Below are 20,321 nucleotides of genomic sequence, written 5' to 3'. Positions count from 1 at the left end.
TAGTAAAAATGGTTTGATGGGAAACTAGTTGTCATTTTTCTGTCCAGGAAGTGAATGCCTTGGAGTGTGAGATTCAATTGCTAAAGAACCTTCGCCATGACAGGATTGTGCAGTATTATGGCTGCTTGCGAGACCCGGAGGAAAGAAAACTGTCCATTTTTGTTGAATTCATGGCAGGGGTGAGTGTCCTTCTCATTGTGGTCTGTCTATAGAATGCTGAACGGAACTCAGTTCCATAGCATTAGAACATAGTTTGACCACTATTTTGTTTTCACTGCACTGGCTTAACATGCTGCTATGCTGCTGACCTTTTCCAATTAACTGTTTAATGAAAAGGGTATTACAAATGCCAAGTTATGTTTTAAAAAATGCCCTGTTCCAGGTCACAGTCTGCAGATGGACTACGACCAGTGTACTGAATGACATCTCATTAGCTTACTAAACGAGTTGAAAATCAAGCATCCGCTAAAGATAAATCATAGTTATTCCTGTCCTTATATCTGCCAAATTGGACTAAACTGCATGTTAATAGGTTAAAGAGGATTTGCCCTACACAATGGTGTTTTTTTAAAAAGGCAAGCGGATATAACATTGTATGAGGAATAGCAGTAGATTCATAATTTGAGTGTGACTGCTTGATTCTCTTTGATATGCATTGTTTAAAAAATCGGGAATGTTTATATTGTAGGAATATTTCTGGCAATGTTACCAGTGGCCTGGGCCAGCCATGTCATTTTCCATTTCCCCCGCACCTCCTTGACCAGTAAACAGTGTGATGAGAGTGTGCTTCACACTGCTGTAAAACACTGATAAGATTTACGCCTTTGAGATTGTGGAGTGGATCGGGTTACAGCTGGAGACGCTTTAGATAAGAAGAACTAAAGAGGTGCTAATCCCAGTTTAACACAAGAGAAAATGAAAAAGATGTTGAGCTCTGCTTTTGAAAAAGTATTTACAAAGATAATGAAGATACTATTTAGCTTTTTGGTGAGTGAGAGTATGTGGTGGAGGTGTGTTTTGACATTGTAAAGTTGTTTTTACACAGGACAGCGGAAAAAAGGGAAGTTGGCAAGGATGCACAGCTCTACATCTTTAGTCTTAAGATGCCAGTAAATTTAGTGGAAGCAATGAGTAAACATAACACCTCACTTTAATAACATTAAGGGTCAGTAGTGTGTAGAAACTGAAGAAAACGCAGCAAAAAATCTGGCTATAGGATGTACTTAGGCACAGGACGCAACACTTTATGGCTGTAAGATATCTGCAAATAAAAACATTACATTGAATGGGAATGGATTATTCTCAGAGAATTTGCAAGTATTATTCTGAAACGTGACATCAGTTACACTCCTAGGTTGAAAATGTGCGTGTAGGCAGACAGTTTTTCTTATATTACTGATGACCTGATCCATCTGTAAACATGGGACAAGCAATGTGGACACTTGGCATCTCTAATCAATTGGATCAAGATCCTAATTGTTAGTTCTGTAGATCTGGCCAATACTGATGCAAACTCCCTCTGGGCAATACTTATTAATATGTGGTAAAACTATACCTCCACAGTGGTCAGGAATAATGTGCATGTTATATCTGGTGGTGCGGCCTTAAAAAAGGATTTCACAGATATCAATCAAGAAGGACCATTGCAAGAGCCTTTCCTCATAAGACGCCACGCCCTTGAATAGCCATCACAGAAAATGGAAACCAAAATGTGCTTGAAAATATGGTCTCTGCTTGTTCTCGTGCACATTACATTTTGTTGAACAAGAATATAATTTTGGGCTGTGATGTTGCAAATTCCAAATTGCCCTTTTTTGCGGATTATTCAGCAAATATACTGTTAAAACGAGACAGTAAATATTATTTTTTCTCTGATTTGTGTCTGTGTTGGTGTTGTTCACCAGGGTTCAATAAAGGACCAGTTGAAAGCCTACGGAGCTCTGACAGAGAATGTAACCCGTAAATATACTAGGCAGATCCTTCAGGGAGTCTTCTACCTTCACAGCAACATGATTGTACACAGGGACATTAAAGGTAAATTATTGTCTCCTTGCAGTTGGCAAAAGTCCTTCGGTATTACAAATGAAAATATTTCTGCTCAAAAGAGTTAGAAAAAAACAGATGAAAGTTATGGTTTTAATTAACATAATGAATATTTAATAAGATTAATCCATCATAATATTGAATTCACACTTATAATGCTTACTTTTATACCATGTTTAGTAAAAGGCAAATCAAGACAGCTGAATTCACAATTCCACCTAAATTCCATGTCTAAAGCAGCACTTTCAAAAGGCCTGGTTTGGCATTTCTTATTGTCAGACAAAATAGCCTGCCAGAAACCACTCTGACTTCATCCTAGAGGAAGGAACAGTCAGAAAGCCATAGCTTGATAACTGTGGAAGTACAGTGCATGGAGTGAGCAGTTTCCTGTTACAAACCGGAACAAACTGGAACTCCAAGCAGCTAGTGTGGTTTCTTTATCATTTCAAATCCTAAAGCACATATTAAACATTACTATAAGTCAAACTTTTAGAGATTTGCTGATCAATCTTACTTTAAATGAATCGTTAAGAGCTATAAGAAAACTTTCTTGAGGTATGATTAGAGTAGATTCACTGATATTATGCAGTGGAACAACTTTTCTTTTCTGGATATGGAATACTGGTGGGTAGGATGAATTAGTCACTACTCAAATAACCACAAAGCTGCAATCAGGCCTGTCTAGGATTGTTCCTCTGGAAAAACACAGTGCTGGGTGGAGACACAAGTAATTAAAATGTATCAGGCTGTGAACTTGTAAAAATCTGCAACATTTTACAAGTAATATTTTTCTGTTATTCTTTTGGTTAGACTATTGCAGTGTGGTTAAATTAAGAAGCAAATGAGATACTGGACTTAAATGAAGTTCAGAGCACTTCAGCCTTCAGAAAAGCTTGTTTTTTTTAGGAATTGCTCTTTCATTTTATTTTTATGTTTGATGTTGTTTTCCAGGGGCTAACATTTTAAGAGATTCTTCTGGGAATGTGAAGCTGGGTGACTTTGGTGCAAGCAAGCGAATACAGACAATCTGTATGTCAGGCACTGGAATCAAATCGGTGACCGGGACACCTTACTGGATGAGCCCAGAAGTTATCAGCGGAGAAGGTTATGGCAGGAAAGCTGATGTTTGGTAAAGAGCTTGTTTTTAATGCTGCTATTTCTGTAGGCGTTTTTAATGTCTTTATTTCACTGTTGATCAGGCCTGTTTAAACAATTCAGAGGTCTGTATATTTTACTATCTCATACATTTTTAATCCCTATAGCATTTTTCAACCAGTGTTATGTTTAATACTCTATGTAATTATTTTTTATTTAAAGCAACAATAACTAATTTAATTTGATTTAATTCTTAGTTATGCAGATGCCTGTTAATAGGAATGTTAAAATGGCCTTACCACTAACTTGGATGGATAAATCTTAATACAATTTAATTTTTAAAAGTATTTTTAAATTGCTAGATGAACTCAATGTCCTCATCTCCCCTGTAGCCTTTCTGCTGTTCAGCAATCGCTACACTTCTCTGATTTAATGTCCCTGTAGACATCAACAAGCAGACAAGCAGTGATATTTTACATGCTACGGGTAGTAAGTCTGGGGGCAATAAATACTGTACATTCACTAGCAGTATTTTAAACAGATCAGGTCAGCTAAATAGCTGAGGGAAATAAAACTAACAGAATCTTGATTAATGAGGAAAGTGATCTGCAATAGTATTGGTTTGTATCTATAATAGTATAGCAATACTAACTTGTTTAGCAATGGAAATTCTGTGGTGTCTGTCGAGAGTGGGATAGCATGATTTGGGTTTTTCCAATTCTGACTTTTCAAATGCTTACAAATGATCTTAGATGCACTTCATAATTTTGGAATGGTAGAGCCCAGTAATTTGGATCCAACTTATTTCTAGTCAGTCACCACATCCTTATAGCTAAGACTACACCATTCTCAGCCCATTTCACACTCCTGTCCCCCTCATCGTTTCCATCTAAGCATTCTTCAAACATAATCTGATGGGGCAAGCTTTCTTAATATCTGTCTCAACTGAGAAAGACTGTTGTACAGATCCCCCCCAGTACAGGAGTTTGTTTGTGCTAGCTGTGATGATCAGTATCACTGCTAGTATTTTCAATTCATTTTCTGACTAGTTAACAGAAAACGCAGAATGGCAATGTGGGAGTGTTCTCTCCCTTGAAATGAAATGTTAGTCACAGTGAGAGCCTGATACCTTGTCTGTTCCTGGTAGCAGCCAGAAACCTGTTGTCAGCTGATCCTTGTGTCTGTCTGATGTGACAGGAGCGTGGCTTGCACTGTGGTGGAAATGCTGACTCAGAAGCCGCCCTGGGCAGAGTATGAAGCCATGGCTGCCATCTTCAAAATTGCCACCCAGCCAACCAAGCCGGCGCTGCCCGACGGCGTGTCGGACTCCTGCAGGGACTTCCTCAGGCAGGTGTTTGTCGAGGAGAAGCGGCGCCCCACAGCCGAGGAGCTGCTGAGCCACCCGTTCGTGCAGGGCAGCTTCTAGAGCAGCCTCCAGTGGCAGATCCCAGTAACCTGTGCACTTTAGCTGCACCTCTGTCGTGCAGTATGGCTGAACTCATCACCCGTTGTCTTCTCCTGGGAGACCAAGAATGTTAAAGAAAACCTCCAGTTAACCAGATTATTTACATGGACCAACGCTTTGCACTACGCTGTGTTTACTCCCTGCTACAAGGATGAAATGGTGATACCCACTGGCAAAGAGCACTCCAAAAACCACACAGTCGTCATCAGCAGGAGCAGGTGACCATGGGATGTACAATGGCAGAACTGAGGTTTACACTACTCAGCCGTCCCACCAAACAGGCCTGGTCTGACCGTGGAGTTAATGCATCCAGTCTGGCCTTCAATACAGAGTACTGGTGGCATTCTGCTAGTGGTGACAATGTCTTCACGCTGGGTTCATTCCTGAATTGTCAAAATGATTGTATTTGTCTAGCTATGGACAGAAAGTATTAATCATCATGGTCAACAGTGTAATGATTTTTTTAAATGCCTTGTTTCATAAGACCTACATAATTCCTGAGTGGCAAAAAAAAAGGAGAGAATAATAGAGATTTTTTTTTTTACACCCACTGATGGGGGAAAAAAGTGTGTCCAGTAGCACCTTAGAAGTGTTTCATTAAAAATAAATTGTATTAATCTTGAATAGGATTTTTATTCTGCATAGGGGATAGCTCAACTTTATCAAACTTCGAAAACGATCAAATGAAACAAAATGCGTTTTTTTTTCATATTTCTCAGTCTGCTCGGGAACTTGTGTTTATATTCTACTATTGTATTATTTAAAGTATTTTTCCCCCAGGTGTTGGGGGGGAAATCAAAGCCTTTTTGATGAACAGAATTTGTACCCTAGCAAGCACAGTCATTATATTTGTGGCACTTTTTGTACTTTATATTTGTAGGGAACAAGAATTTAGAATAATTAATTAAATAAATGTATTTTACAATAGAAAAAAAAGCATTTCTAAATAAATATTTTTTCAATGTATTTTAATGTTTCCATACCAACCGTACACTTTGCATTGTTTCAGTTGGTTTGATAAACAAGCAATATTATGATATAGAGATTTGCTGTTCATGTTGTTGTTGAACAACATTTTTATCATTATGATATCATGATTATGAGCTAAAGCAAGTGCAGCTGATATATACAGTACAGTGTTGTAAAACTGACTGCCTTTCAGCTATGAAGGAACTCCCTTGATTTTTTAAAAACAAATCTTTAAAAAAAAAACAGATGTAGCTGAATCTGTGAGAATAATAAGATTTAAGTAAATACAAATATCAGTGTGATAATTATAAAAACAATTCCTTCCATTTATGTGACACTTAATCTCAGTGGAAATAGATATATAGTTTACTTCTCATATGGTGCTTTACATTCACTTTATCCACAACAGAAGTCTGACACCCACCCGGGTGATAAACAGAAATTGCTTAATCTAAAACAGCAGACTGTAACCCTTGCTCTGAAGCCATATCACTGCATTCTTTATTAGGAAGATTGAAATTCTCTGGGATGTGGCTGTTTCTCTTGAGAAAATACTTCAGTTTAGTAAATACCCTGCTGTATAAATCAGACTTTAGGTTGGCTTCAGAAATGAGAATTAGTCATCAATTAACCTATTGGTAAAATAAAGGAATATAAAAACAACCGTGATTAAGTAAGTGTACGGTGCTCAGATGTGCTTGTGAATCCATTTGAAGCTAACCTCTGCAGGTTACAGGCTGGTTTATAAGAATGAATCAAAACGACTTTGAACCTCTTGAGTATTTTTATTGTGGTCGAGCATATTTTCATGGCACAGTCCTGATGATATGATTAGGAGTTTTAGTACGTTTATTATCATTATTCAGAACTGAACTTTGTAGAATGTGGGAAGCATAGATAATGTAGATTTTTTTTTATAATGCATGAATTAAACAATCTCTCAGTCCTCTTGTTTTGAGGTTGAGGTTATTAAGAAGCCATGTCAATTGATTGTTTTGCAGATTTTCCCAAGTTCCAAAATCATTTTGTTACAAGCTACACCATGACTGGATCATATATATACTGAATCGAAGGAAACTGTAAAAAAAACAATAAATCAGCTTGACAATAAGTGTTCCAAGTATTTGTTAAAGTAACACTAGTCCTGAGCTTATTTTTGGAATTTACCTCTGTTGAAACAATAAAAAATGATATGTTCAGAGAAACCACATTTGTTCACCACTCTGTTCATAATGTAGAACTGGTAGAAGTTCTCAGCCTGTCAAATATGATTTGTAAAGAAAGCTACAGAATATTTTTTAGACAAAAGAGGTAATAATGCACTTTTGTGTTTTTGTGACCTGAAACAAACAAACATGCATTCCATTTCAGAATCCAAAGTATAAAAATAACCATTTTATTTTGTACATCGAGCAGGTTTCACATGACTCAACTATTTTTTTAATGATTGTATATTTCAATACATATTGTACTGCACTTTTATTTTAAAAAGAGAAATAGAATATGTTAAGAGTATGATCTGCCAAATGTAAACATGAAGATGAGGATCAAGCCAACGGTTTGTAAACACGCAGTGGTTCATAGTTCTCATGAATGAAACTGTAGTGCATACTGGTTATCGTACAGGTTATGAATGAGGCCATGTCTGAAGATCAGAGGCCTTTATGAAAAAATCTGGGAATATTGTGTAATTAATTATTGTACATTTAAGAGCATAAATTAAACATTTTTAAGACTAGCCTAGTTGTTTCTTTTTATGTCTTTTTGTAAAACAGGTGAATAACAAATATAAATACTGGAATTAAAAGGCTTTTTCTAACTTTTGTGAATACTTATATTGAGATGCAATAATTAACATATTGCTTAGTTCAATGCCTATGTAGGTAAGTATATTTAGAATCTCCAGTTTACTACGGACTCTCTGAATTTAGAATTATCAATTATCTTTACATTCTGGCTCTGGGCAACAGCTCCTGGAACCACAGTGGAGAATGAGGAACTGTAGATGGGCAAATGTGACACATTTGCCCATCTACATCTACATTTGCCCATCTTCAAGCCATTCATCTTTTCAGACATCTGCGTCCTGCAGCAATTTCCAGGAGGTTCTGCGCTGAGCGCAGGACAGGTGCATCACTGACAATATCAGGAGTCTGCCAGCTGGTGCAGAAGTTGCAGGTGTCAGGAGCCAAGAGAGCACTAGGTTCCCAGACCTAGTCTCTATTCCCAGGACTGTCTCTGCTTGGTGGTACTGAGTCAGTTGTGTGCAGTCACTGAAGGAACTGCCACAGCTCTCCAGTTCGAGTAGGGAGCTGTGTCCGCACGTGTGAACTACAAAGGTAACAGGTAAAGGCTTATTCCGTGCTGAAAGGAAAAGAGACACAGCTCTTCGACTGTGGAGCCTTCTTCAGGTTAGCCGAAACATTGTCTCTTTTCTTTTCCTTTCAGCATGGAATAAAGTTACCTGTTCCTTTGCAGCCTACATGCTGACATGGTTCCCTACTTGAAAGTTTTCAACCTATTTGTGCTACGACCCACTACACCTTCCGCTACAGTATATCTTTTTCTAGATCTCTCTGTCGTTCTTTCTCCTCCACCCCAGGCTCCTTGCTCCCTTCTCTCACTAAACTGGCATTCTGGCTCTTCACAGCCATCTGTTCCAAGACCAGGCTTTCAACCACCTCCTATTCCTCTAAGGATGTCATAATATAATTCCTAAAAGATCACACCTGAAGAAGGCTCCACAGCCCAACAGCTGTCTAGTGAAAACCCTGTAGTTAAAGCATGTGTTTTCCTTGAGAGAAAAGGAAGCCCAAATCCTGCCCCCCCACCTCCCCCCTTACAACTTTTTAATTTAATTTAAAAGGAGAATTGTAAGAGTACACATCCTGTTGACAGCTTGAAACAAAATCTGCTTTTAGAAAAGCATTCTTTCTTAGCAACAGAAAGGGAGACCCCTTCTGGCTAGTTATGGCGTATATCTACAGAACCCTATCCATAACAGGCATCCATTACAAGATGTCCTCCTCCACAGCAATGGGTTCAAGCCCCCATAAGAATAGCAAATAATCAATAATAATAATAATAAACTTTATTTTATATAGCGCCTTTAAAGGTGGCTTCTCAAAGCGCTTTACAGAATGACAACAACAATAAAAAGAATACAAAAGATAAAACACAATTACAATATATAGAGGAGACCGTGGATGCTGGTACTAAGAACTGGAACCAGTTAAGTAAAGGCTTTTCTAAAGAAGAGGGTTTTGAGTCTGGATTTGATGGAGTTTAGAGAAGGTGACTGTCTGATATCCTTGGGGAGAGAGTTCCAGAGCTTGGGGGCATAATAGGAGAAGGCCCTGTCACCCATACAATGTTGACGGGCTTGGGGGACAGTAAGGAGAGCAGAATTAGAAGAGCGAAGGTTGCGAGGTGGGGAGTAGGGCGATAATAGTTGAGACAGGTACTGAGGTGCCAAGCCATGCAGAGCCTTATAGGTGAGCATGAGGATTTTAAAGTCTACACGGAATTAGACTGGAAGCCAGTGCAAGGACTCCAGGATAGGAGTAATGTGATCATTTGCACTAGACCTGGTCAGGATTCTGGCTGCTGAATTTTGGACATATTGCAGTTTGTTCAAAGTAGATTTAGATGCCCCAGTGAGTAGAGCATTACAGTAGTCAATTCGAGAGAACACAAATGTGTTGATCAGCTTTTCAGCCACAGTTAGTGATAGCATAGGGCGTAGTCTAGCTCATGTAAACTCATATACTCTACCTTTTCCACAGCCACGCCTCAGATTCAGGGAATGATAGCAAGATGCAAGTATGATTTTTACATTTCTTTTCCCAGATTGATTTAATTTTTAACTGATCAATAAATGCAAGGAATTACATAGTATTTGTCATTCCTGAGGTTCACAAAGTACTTTTGACATAAGAGCAGATGCACTTGCTTCCCCAGTTGTTCTGCACCAGCAGTGAAGGCAGTGAAGTTAAAACTAAATTCTACAGAGTGGTAATGGTGCTGCTACAATATTTTTTTTCATCTCTGTTCATGTTTTCTTATGCTTTATTTCTTATTACTTTCTCTCCAGAAAAGTTTGCAGTAATTTGCATATTGTTCGCCATTGCTGCCAAATTTTAAATTCAGTGTCAAGCTGTGGTATAATGGTGTATACAATGCTTAATTAGATAGCATGTTTTTTTTGTTTCAAGATAGTGAAATGCAGTGTTTAAATGATAACCTGTCAAACCTCTACTAATGATCATTTTTTAAAACGTTTTACAATCCTTACTTAGAGACCTAAATCCTTTCATCACTTAGATCATCTGCTATCATTTAGTTTAGTAATCTACAGTCTGTGGGAAAAAAAAGAGAAGAACAGGGAATTAAAACAATACAATAGCTGCTAAGAATGAAAAAAATCACTGCCTCTCAGTGTGGTGTGTCAAAAACATGTTTGTGTAAAACCTTTCGATAAGAAACGACAATTCACAATGCAACTTTCCTGTTTTTAAATCACTGGGGCATTGTTTCAAATCAACCTCGTTGTGTATAAAAGCTGGCTGTGACCTGCAGAAAACGTAGGCCTCCAGAAAATTAGCAGTACAAAACATTGTAATACTTGTAATAGAAAACACATGTGACACAAATATGATGCAATATTTGACGTTTTCAAAGCAATTGTTCAAACTGTACACAGACCATAGTGATTTAGAAAGACAAAACCTTGCTCATAGGCTATTTTTAAATGAATACATGGAGAACTGGAGAGCTAAATCTTTAATTACATGTTTTTTTTCTTTTAAGAGGAAATTTCATTCTAAATGTAGAAGTTAATTAAGGGATGGAGTATTAAAATGCTATGTAAAATGAACAAGTAAGACCCCATTTAGAAGACTGGGGACAAATCTGGATAAGATGATACAACAAATGTATTGCTGGAATCAGTCCTGAGAAAAGCAACCAGTTACATTCTCAAACTCAAACAAAAGTCCTCCACTGACATAGAGTAATAAAACTCAACCTTTTTAATGAACAGAGAAGACTATGAGGGAATTTGATGCAAGTATTTGAAATCCTCAGTGAGTGAAACGCAAACCAACAAGTGAAAATTACATGGAAGTGCATTTAATAGAGGAAACACTTCCTTTGTTTGGTTGTGAGTATATGAAGCTGCCAAATCTTGTTCAAGCTGCAGCCCTGGCTTGTGTCAAGAAATAGCTGGATGAGATCCTCAGATCAATACGTTATGAATTATCAAACAGGTTAGAGGGACCAAACAACCACCTCTCGTTTGTAAATTTTCGCAAATTCTTGAGACTGATTTAAGCTTGATTTTGCCTGATGGGCAGTCCAACCACAGCTGATCCCAGAAAAGATGTGCTACAATGCTCCTCATAGTTTTGAGTAGAGAAATGCGGCTATGAAAAATACTGTAATAATGTGATTCTCTCTAAGAAGAACTGCTGTGTTTTGAACTCATCAAACTTGACATTAAACCTAATAATTAAACCTAATAATGCTTGTGATCAGAGCTTATCACTGGCCCTACATATATGGCTTTACAGCTCCTCCATTATATAAAATCAGTTATCAACAGTAACACGACATACACATTAAAAGTGCAACTTAGGAACCTAATTAAGGACAAACAGTACTAGCCATTTAATTGTGATGCCTACATGCACACAAACCTGCTACTACCTCGATCAGCTAGTATTAATGCATTTAAACGCAGAAGGATAGCGTAACATGTTTGTCCCACTGTTCTCACCGTCCTTCCTCAGCCTATCAGCTACACACAACAATGCAAACCAGGAAATGATCATCAGTTGTTATGATACAAAGTTCATCAGCTTTGGAAAAGAAGACGTAATAAAGAAGCAGCACACATGAGCATTTGTTCCAGATTTTAATGAGGCATATATCTTCGATTTTTTTCCTACATACGAAAGACGTAACGGGATCCTTTTTCTTACAATGCACAGGGCTAAAGTAGTATTTGGGCACTTGTCTCCAGCATCTGCTTTAGGACCACAAACATGTATAAAAAGGGCAGATTGCAGTCATTCTTTTCCAGCCAGTCCTAATGATATTGTTGTGGTCCACGGCCTGAGAACAGCAATCGGCAAGGCCAAAAGAGGAGCATTTAAGGTAAAGGTGGGAGAATTGGAGAGGACAACGTAAAAAGTGCTTCTGTTCAAAAACACTTGTAATAGGAGTTGGGGGGCAAGGGAAAAGTACGACTGATCTTATAAACCATTTTCTTACGCTCCCAAAGAGCGAGCTGTACAGTATGTACAAGTACCTGAAGTTATTTCAGTCTCCATTGTACTGTATGTATGGAGTCGTCTCATCTCATGTTTTACAGATACATTACTTTATTTCAGAGTGCAAATTAGAAACTGGTGTTGACCACTATTTTCCCTTTAAAATTATAGGGGATGTATATTGTCGAATTCAGTTTTCGAATACCCTTCTTAGGTGAAATTGTGATGTGCTTGTGATAACTGGCAACATGTGCAAGTCTCCCTTACACTTATTTTTTATTTAACAATGTTCAGATTATTTCATGCCATCACACTTTGATAGTTGTCTCTGTAAAGGAAGGATCGGATGTTTTTATTACTGAATGTTTAGCAAGTCAGAGATTGGTCACGTTACAGTAGTTGCTCATGCAGTACACATGACGTTGCGGTGTGTATAGTTTATATCACCACTTACAGCAATGTAGCAGTTATTCAAGGGCTACTTCAGCCCCAGCTCGCTGGTATATAGAGTAAAACTAGTGTACAGAGGTTCAGCTGAGCACTAAGAGGCTATCACTGTGTTTGTGCGCGTGTTCTTAGGACACCACCCCAGATGAGCTGCTCAATGCTGTGATGACAGCAGTTCTGAGGGATGTGGGCTTGACTCCGGACAAAGTGGGAGACGTCTGTGTTGGTAAGTAGAAATAGAGACACACTAACCTCCTCTTCCAGGAGGAGTTAAAGGGTGTACAGTTTTATTTGAATTCCTCATTTCCTAGAATACAGTTTCTGCTTGAAAATTGTTTTTTAACTTGAAATACTTTTTAAAGTAGAATTGAAGACTTCACTTATGCATTACTTTTGACAACCTGTACAAACGCATATCTTTTTCATTTTACTAGTGAATCCAGAGCAAGGGGTCACAATTTCAATCACAGTGCACAGTTGGATGAATGTGAGAGACAAATGCTATGCCTGGTGATATTTTGCTTATTTTAAGTGCCCTGTAATATTCTGAGATTTCTGATACAAAGTTGAAAGAAAGTGACTTTACAGCTTTAGGAACATTAAGCTGACATATGAGAGAAGGCCATTCATCCAAAACACCATTCATGAAGAAGTGTTTTCTGTTCTTTATTGTACATGCCCTTCCACTTTGTTTCTTCTTGGGTCCTTTCATTTGTGTTTAACCGTTTATTCTGAAGAAATCCATTAGGTTCACTTTGAGTATTTGGAATACTTGGATCAGGTGTTTTTCTTCTGAACATAGTGAACAACATTGTTTGCCATATTCTGAATGGGATTTACTAGTGATTTATATGCTATGTTTTACACTATACATTATAATCTGCAGTATCCATATATCCATATTTGTATCTATGCAATATTGATAGACGATGCTGAAGAGAGTTAAAGTGGAATAAATAATGATTAGCCCTAGACCTTGACAACAAAATTCAATTTTGTTTTTAATATATGTTAAAAACCAATATTCTGTTGGCCTTTTTAATAACTTCCCACACTGCCATTAATGAAAAGATGTAAATGGTGTGTCAGCATAAACACTGATCCTTTGTATCCGTAGCCTCTTCAAGAATGGTGTTTTCATTTTTGTACAGTATTGTACAGTGATACCTGCGTGTAAAACGGCACATCTCTACCTAAATGGCATCTGCCAGGTGGTTGCTGAGTTTGGAATTCATATTGCTTAGATGAGGAAGGAACCATTGTGATGTTTTCAGTGCCTCTTATTTTTGTCCTGGATCAGCTGGTTGACTTTCTCTTCGGGACCTGTACTCCTCTTATTAAGAGCCAAGCACAGAGCAGCTGAGTGCTGTGTGTGATGCTGTTTTTGCCCCCTTTCTGCTCTGTGTAGGCAATGTGCTGCAGCCTGGAGCAGGGGCAGCCATGGCAAGAGTGGCTCAGTTCTTGAGGTGAGTGGTCTGTTTGGGGACTAACTGCCTTTCAATAGCCCTCTGGAATTTTGTGGCTTACCTTTATACTCTGAAGGAGCCTGAGTAGCAAATGAAAAGGTCATGTCTGTATTGTTTAGATCTAAGTAATATCCAGGTAACAGTGAAACACCCTTATACAGTATGTACCTGTTAACAATATAATGTCTTCTTTAAGTGCACTGTGCATTTCTGTTCTTAAAAGTGCATTGTAGTGGTTTTGAAATGCACTAATTAATAATGCACTGCTATCAGATTAACTTGTTTTGAGTTTGATACTATGCAAGTTTCTGAATAGCCTGCAGACCTGGTTGGGATTGTCAAGACATGGGGGTAAAAAAGTGTGCTTGTAAACTTGGATCTGCAAAAATGATTGCCATGTGTATGGCATACAGTCAAAATCGGAATCCATCTGTACTGTCACTGGACTCTAGCAGTACTATTGATGTATGGATCCAGACCCATGGAATGGTGGCTAACAGCCATAACTCAATGGGTGTCAGAAAAAACCCATAAACTTGATTGCCGTCCTCAGGTGACTTAGAGCTGCCAGTATCTGACAGAGGCACCACCAGAAAAAAAACTTTATGAACCATCATCACTGAACTATACAACAGCAATTTCCTTTTCAATGTCCTGCAGATTCATTATAGAATGTGTTTTGTGATAAATCCTGAATTTCTTTTTGAAAAATTACATTCTTTTAGTGGATGTATAGTAATACTTGTAGGGGTCTTTCTTGTGAATGTTGGCCATCTGTTTGTTACTAATAGCACTGCAAGCATTATTTTCACTGTATTCCTGGGACCTGTGTGCTAACTTTTGTTAGAGCAACAATAATTCAACATACTGTAATCTCTTTTGTCACAGTCGTATGTGATCCCACACAGAAAGAATTGAGAGGATCTGATCTCAGTTGACTGCTCTATGCATGATTTTTTTAAGTTTAATGTGCGCAAATGGTGCTAAGATGTTGCATCCGAAACAGAAATTACTAGTCTGAACAAACCAAACCTCATGCTCTGTTCTTTATCTTGATTCTTGGGTTGCTTTTCTAACCATTGGCATTATTGTACATACGGATTCAGTAGAAAATATCTGTAAAAACTATTTCAGTGGAAAGGTACATGATGCTGTCTGTGTATGCTTGTGTACTGTAACCTGGAGAACAGCTCAGTGTCTGATTTTCTCTGCAGTGGATTCCCTGAGACAGTGCCAGTTTACACAGTGAACCGGATGTGCTCCTCTGGGTTGCAGGCCCTGTTCAATGTGGCAGGTCAGATTTAAGACTTTTTCATGTGGAAACGAGTTCATGAAAGCATGTTGTAAAGTTCTGCTCCATAACAAGTGAAGAAAAGTAAAAGACAAATCTGCATTTTTATTTTTTACGCAATAATTGTATTGTGAAACTCTTTCTGTAACTTTGATTCGAGTGTCAGTGTGGATGCCTTGAGCACCAGTGATCAGGATATGATTACCAGTTTCAACTAAGAAATATATTTTTATTTTATTTATTTATGACGAATTAAGCTATTACGAAATAATATTTCTGAGAAACAATTAGTGTCCAATTAATTTGACTGCATGAAAACAATGCTCTAAATCAGTGATAGTTTATTGTAATTATATATTATTATACTTTATCTTTGGAACTGTGTTTAATGTCATTGTTTCTTAATTTTTAATTTTAAATATTTCATGCCAAAAGGTGTCACTGAAAATGGATACAACCCTCTTGAAATATATTAATTCCAAAAAAGAGACAATGCCACCAACAGTTAAACTAACAACAAATTAAATCACATCTCTACCTATTTTACATTTTCTTTACGCAGTGCCACATAAATGGCAAATTATAGATAAATATTTCTAGTTCTGCAAGTACTAAATTAGTACATATACCTCCTGCATAACAATAGTGGTAAATGTTTCTTAAACTTCTGCCATGCAAGATGCATAGATACCAATTTCTGACCAAGTCTGTGGCACCTTTTCTCTGAATCCCGATCATCAGACAAATTTGATAAATGTGAGCAGTAATGTATTCAGACTGTTAGTGACATTCTCATTATCAGTTAAACAGAGTGTGAATTAAAACGACTTGAAATAGCGGCAAGTCTTATCTTGCAATTAGCATTTGTTAATAAGGCCATTTCTGTTTTAATATATTTTTGTTTCAGATGATTTTAATAGAGAACTTCAGAAACAACTTCATTTGTAGAATAGTGTAAAGGGGTCAAGGGTTTGATTACTTGCTTAAATTAGTAACCATTTTATTTTTGGGGGGAGTTAATTAAAAGAAGCCAAATAAATCTAATTTACCCCTTTTGGTTGAATATTCTTTACATAGAGCAGTACTTTATTACCTTTTTAGGTGGCATCAGGAATGGTTCCTATGACATTGGTCTTGCCTGTGGGTATGTAGTCCTTCTGTTTTTCTATATGCATAGGCTGTCAGGATAGGACTTAAGTATCTCATTTGTTTTCATCTTGGATATGCAGTGCATCTCACATCTTGTACACACAGTTATTTGCTGATTTGGCTTGAGTATTGCTGGGATTAGACTGGATAAAACTTCAAGAGTGAATCTTCCACTACAAGATTTCAATCTCTGTATGACAGAATCATCACTTACAAACATGCAACTTACATGAAATATGAAAATCTGCTCCCAAATAAACTACCTCTCCTTAACCAGAAGAGACTGTCCAGTTAAGCTATCAGGGCCTATACCTACTTGTTTAGAGACAGGGACTTAATGGCAATGCATGTTGTTTCTGTTTTGAGCTGGGAGCCGGTGATATTGAGACTTCCAGACAAAAGCAGTGCGGAATTCTGGTTTGTGCTGCAGGGTCGAGAGCATGTCTTTGCGCTCGGTGGGGAACCCAGGCGATGTCAGCTCCAGGCTGGTGGAGAATGAGAAGGCCCGAGACTGCCTCATCCCCATGGGGTAAGACTCACACTGAGAAAGTCAGAAACAAATCTACCTTGTAGCTGGGACCTTTTCTACACAGTATCGTTTGGATTTAATGAATCCTCCCGTGGATGTTGTGTACAATGCAGCTATTATAATGCCTTATTTATTTCATATTTTAGAGCCGAACAAAGATGGATTGCAAGTTAACATCATGAAAACATTTTTTGCTTTTAAATACATTTATTTCTTAACGGAAGGTTCTGTGGCAGTAATATATTTGTTGTTTTTGTAGAAACTGAGCAGCCTGTGGAAAGAATGAGAAAATGCTCAGCCAGAGTCTAGAGTTTTATATAATCTCTTACTCGGTGGATCCTGACAGCACTTGTCAGTATACCTGCTGATCTGCAAAAGGCTGAGGGAGGGCTTCTTGAAAAAGGGTCAGACAAACAGAAAAGGTTAAGTACCCACACAATGACTTTCTTGTCACACATTTTGTTATTTTGCCTACCTTTAGTGCTGCCTTGATATATTGGACCTTCCTAGACCTTCCTTTGTGCTGAACATCCTGCTTTAAACAATCTCTGGTATTAGCAACTTTGAGACTGCACTATTCCAAACCAGTTAATATGCACATTTCACGTTTCTGTGACAGAATCACTTCAGAAAACGTAGCTGAAAGGTTTGGAATCTCCAGACAAAAGCAGGATGCCTTTGCTTTGGCTTCACAACAGAGGTAAGAGTGAATAAAGGTGTCACAATATTTTTGCAAAGCTGCGAGATGTGAGATTCTACTTGTTTACTTTTTATTGATGAGTTCCATTTATGTGTGAATTTAAAAATATGAATCTGAGGTAAAACATTTAATCCAGAGGCTCCTGCAATTAAAATGTAATGATTGAACTGTTAGGGCTGTAAAAAAGTAACAGCTGTCTTATCAAGCTCTTGCCAAGTGATTTACAAGCCCAGACACCCCTTACAGAAGTGTTCAGCAGTATAGAAGTGCTCAGAAGTTTGCAATGCTTTTTTAAAAGGCAAATCTGGGGCACAGAATTTCTTTAATGACTAGAGACTGTGTTTTAGAGCTGCGAGAGCTCAGAAGCAAGGGCTGTTTACCCAGGAGATCACTCCTGTGACCACCAACTTTGTGGAAGATGACGGGACACAGCGGATAATCACAGTGACCCAGGACGATGGGATTAGGCCAGGAACCACACTGGAGGGTCTGGCAAAACTAAGGCCTGCCTTTAAGGAGGATGGTAGCACCACTGCAGGTGAGGGCCTGCACCATTCCCTTCAAAGGGACCTGGACCTTCACTCACACTTTTCTTTTTTTTTCTTTTAATGAATAAATAATACAGTAGGTTAATGTTTTGGCCACCAGGCTGTTTTAGTTTTAAATGTTTTTTCGTCACGTTTATTAAAACTGGGGAAAGGTGTAAATTACCAAATAAAATTGAAGTCTTACTCATCTAACAACCCATCCCACAGTCTCAATGAATTTGTATTGTTATGTACAGAGTGAAATAATACAGTAGGAGTGCTTTGCATTGATAATGGTAATTAAGGGGATCGGGATTCAGTCAAAGTGGCATTTACACTATGTAACGGCGGTCTAAAAAATGACTGAAGATAGCCATGAACTGATTTGAGACACATTTAGACTATCTAAAGACTTGTGCTTTTCCACACCATCCCGTGGGTTTCATTAAGCACCAGTGAGGAAAAGCACAGCATTCCAGTGCAGTTTAGCTGGCTTCTGTTTTTGCCCACAGGTAATGCCAGCCAGGTGAGTGACGGTGCGGCTGCTGTGCTGGTGGCCCGGCGGGCAAAGGCAGAGGAGCTGGGTCTGCCGGTGCTGGGAGTGCTGAGGGCCAGCGCTGTAGTAGGAGTGCCCCCCGATGTCATGGGCATCGGGCCGGCCTACGCCATTCCTGCAGCGCTGCAGAAAGCTGGTGAGAACAGAGTCGAGGAGGGTATCAGCAGGATCAAGCGAGGTCTTTAGTGTGTTTACAAAGAAGCCTTCTTATTGTACTTTCTTATACTTTTTAGATTTTTAAGGCAGTTTCACTGCAAGCTTGTGTTTAGCTCATTGTAGTCTTTCTCTAAAGTGCTGCATGTCAGAGACTGGATTGACTTGCTTTAATATATACCGTACATGTTCAGGGAACAGTCTTGCCACCATTTAAACAGTCCTATTGAATGAAAGTAGATGTGTTCATCTTGATCATTTCAAAAAAATCTTTTCCCCACAGGTCTCACTGTGAAAGATGTTGATATATTTGAAATTAATGAGGCCTTTGCAAGTCAGGTGAGCTAATTTAATTTTTTTTCCTATCTAAATGATTATGTCTCACTTTGTGCCTCTTACAGTGCCAAAATGTGTCAGTTCTTGTGAAAAATGCCTAATTAGGTACAAAATAGATTGTAGTTAAGGCTTAAATATCTGTAGTTAAGGCTACAAGACATCATTAGTCGTGTTGTTCTAGTCTTTAATGCAAGCCTCTATGTGTGCTGTAGGCTGTGTACTGCATAGAGAAGCTGGGCATCCCTATGGAGAAAGTCAACCCTAATGGAGGTGCTATTGCTCTGGGACACCCACTGGGCTGTACTGGAGCCCGCCAAGTGGTCACACTGCTGAATGAGCTCAGACGGAGGGGAAAGAGGTGAGTTCACCAGAACACCTTTTCTGAGTCTTTGAGATTGGTAGTGCTGGCAATTGGTGAAATGTTGATAAGTCAAAACATAATAATAATGTCATAAATCCTCTAGGCCATATTATTTATTTGATTTCCATTATGAGGTGTTCTTCCTACTAGATGATGGGGAATAATTTAAAAATATTTTGTGAAAATACAGTGAGTCCATGTTGGCCTGTTGAAATAAAAGCATTCTGAAAACAGCATTATGAAGCAATGAAGCAATGAACTGTGGTGATAAGTGGAAGACAGCAGAACACATCAGCTATAACACCATAGTGTGACCAGTACCTGTGTCAATGATAATCGTGGGCAAGGACTTAGCTGCATGAAGCTAATCAGAGCCCACTGCTGTTTTCACTGGGAACATTTTACTCTTGTCCCATTTGTATGCGAACCAAATTTCATTTGCTACATGACAGTTTTCGTGTCACAATAGTTTGAAAAATCCTTTCTAAAAATCCTATATGCTCATTAGTTAACTGTAGACGTTAACAGAACAGTCTCTTAAAAAAGTGACTTGTCCATTGTTAAGTATGATTGGTTTGCTTCAGTTACATGAGAAAATGCATCTTGTCTTTCAGAGCATATGGTGTTGTGTCTATGTGTATTGGAACTGGAATGGGAGCAGCAGCTGTGTTTGAATACCCTGGTAGATAGTCTTCAGTGATGTGGTACAAGAATTGGTATAAAGGAGTAGAGTTTAATGATTTTTTGATTCACTTTTGAATACTTTGAATTCTATGATTATGATTACCAAATTTCATTTTTAATTTTTTACATGTATTACTTTATAGCATCTGGAAACACAATTCAAGAACTCCAGATCATGAAACGATTCTGCAAGTGTAGTTCATGAAAAATGCTAAACAAATGAAAACATCCAAATGTCAATCACTAAAAGTATAAGAAGACAATATTAGACATAATGA

The 20,321-nt window shown here is 38.2% G+C and overlaps 2 protein-coding genes across 5 annotated transcripts in view; both read left to right on the top strand.

Annotated features, from left to right (window-relative positions):
• map3k22 (mitogen-activated protein kinase kinase kinase 22) overlaps positions 1–7,310 on the top strand; it is a 72,431-nt gene extending 65,121 nt beyond the window's left edge. For all 4 annotated transcript variants that reach the window (XM_069191218.1, XM_015354300.2, XM_069191219.1 and 1 more), the window contains 4 exons: positions 48–179; positions 1,905–2,034; positions 2,995–3,172; positions 4,336–7,310. In XM_069191218.1, coding sequence (XP_069047319.1) covers positions 48–179; positions 1,905–2,034; positions 2,995–3,172; positions 4,336–4,564 — 669 coding nt within the window. In that variant the 3' untranslated portion in view covers positions 4,565–7,310. The remainder of the gene's footprint in view (positions 1–47; positions 180–1,904; positions 2,035–2,994; positions 3,173–4,335) is intronic.
• A 4,078-nt stretch (positions 7,311–11,388) lies between these two features.
• Positions 11,389–20,100, top strand: acaa1 (acetyl-CoA acyltransferase 1). The gene is made up of 12 exons (XM_006634195.3): positions 11,389–11,728; positions 12,424–12,517; positions 13,700–13,757; positions 14,972–15,051; positions 16,150–16,192; positions 16,628–16,726; positions 17,346–17,426; positions 17,774–17,964; positions 18,466–18,645; positions 18,946–19,001; positions 19,211–19,356; positions 19,974–20,100. The coding sequence occupies exons 1-12, from the start codon at positions 11,555–11,557 to the stop codon at positions 20,047–20,049; spliced, it is 1,278 nt and encodes a 425-aa protein (XP_006634258.1). The 5' UTR covers positions 11,389–11,554; the 3' UTR covers positions 20,050–20,100.
• The last annotated feature ends 221 nt before the right edge of the window (positions 20,101–20,321 follow it).

Source organism: Lepisosteus oculatus, chromosome 6, assembly GCF_040954835.1.
Source record: "Lepisosteus oculatus isolate fLepOcu1 chromosome 6, fLepOcu1.hap2, whole genome shotgun sequence".
NCBI lineage: Eukaryota > Metazoa > Chordata > Actinopteri > Semionotiformes > Lepisosteidae > Lepisosteus > Lepisosteus oculatus.
Note: the sequence above shows the minus strand (reverse complement) of the source record. Positions and strands in the feature narration are given on the sequence as shown.

What these genes read in the sequence shown, in the direction of transcription:
- acaa1 (XM_006634195.3), top strand. Translation starts at nt 11,555, where the DNA reads ATGCACAGGGCTAAAGTAGTATTTGGGCACTTGTCTCCAGCATCTGCT. An exon ending in GGCCCTGTTCAATGTGGCAG is followed by an intron (nt 15,052 to 16,149) that starts GTCAGATTTAAG and finishes TTACCTTTTTAG; the next exon opens with GTGGCATCAGGAATGGTTCC. An exon ending in TGCAGCGCTGCAGAAAGCTG is followed by an intron (nt 18,646 to 18,945) that starts GTGAGAACAGAG and finishes TTTTCCCCACAG; the next exon opens with GTCTCACTGTGAAAGATGTT.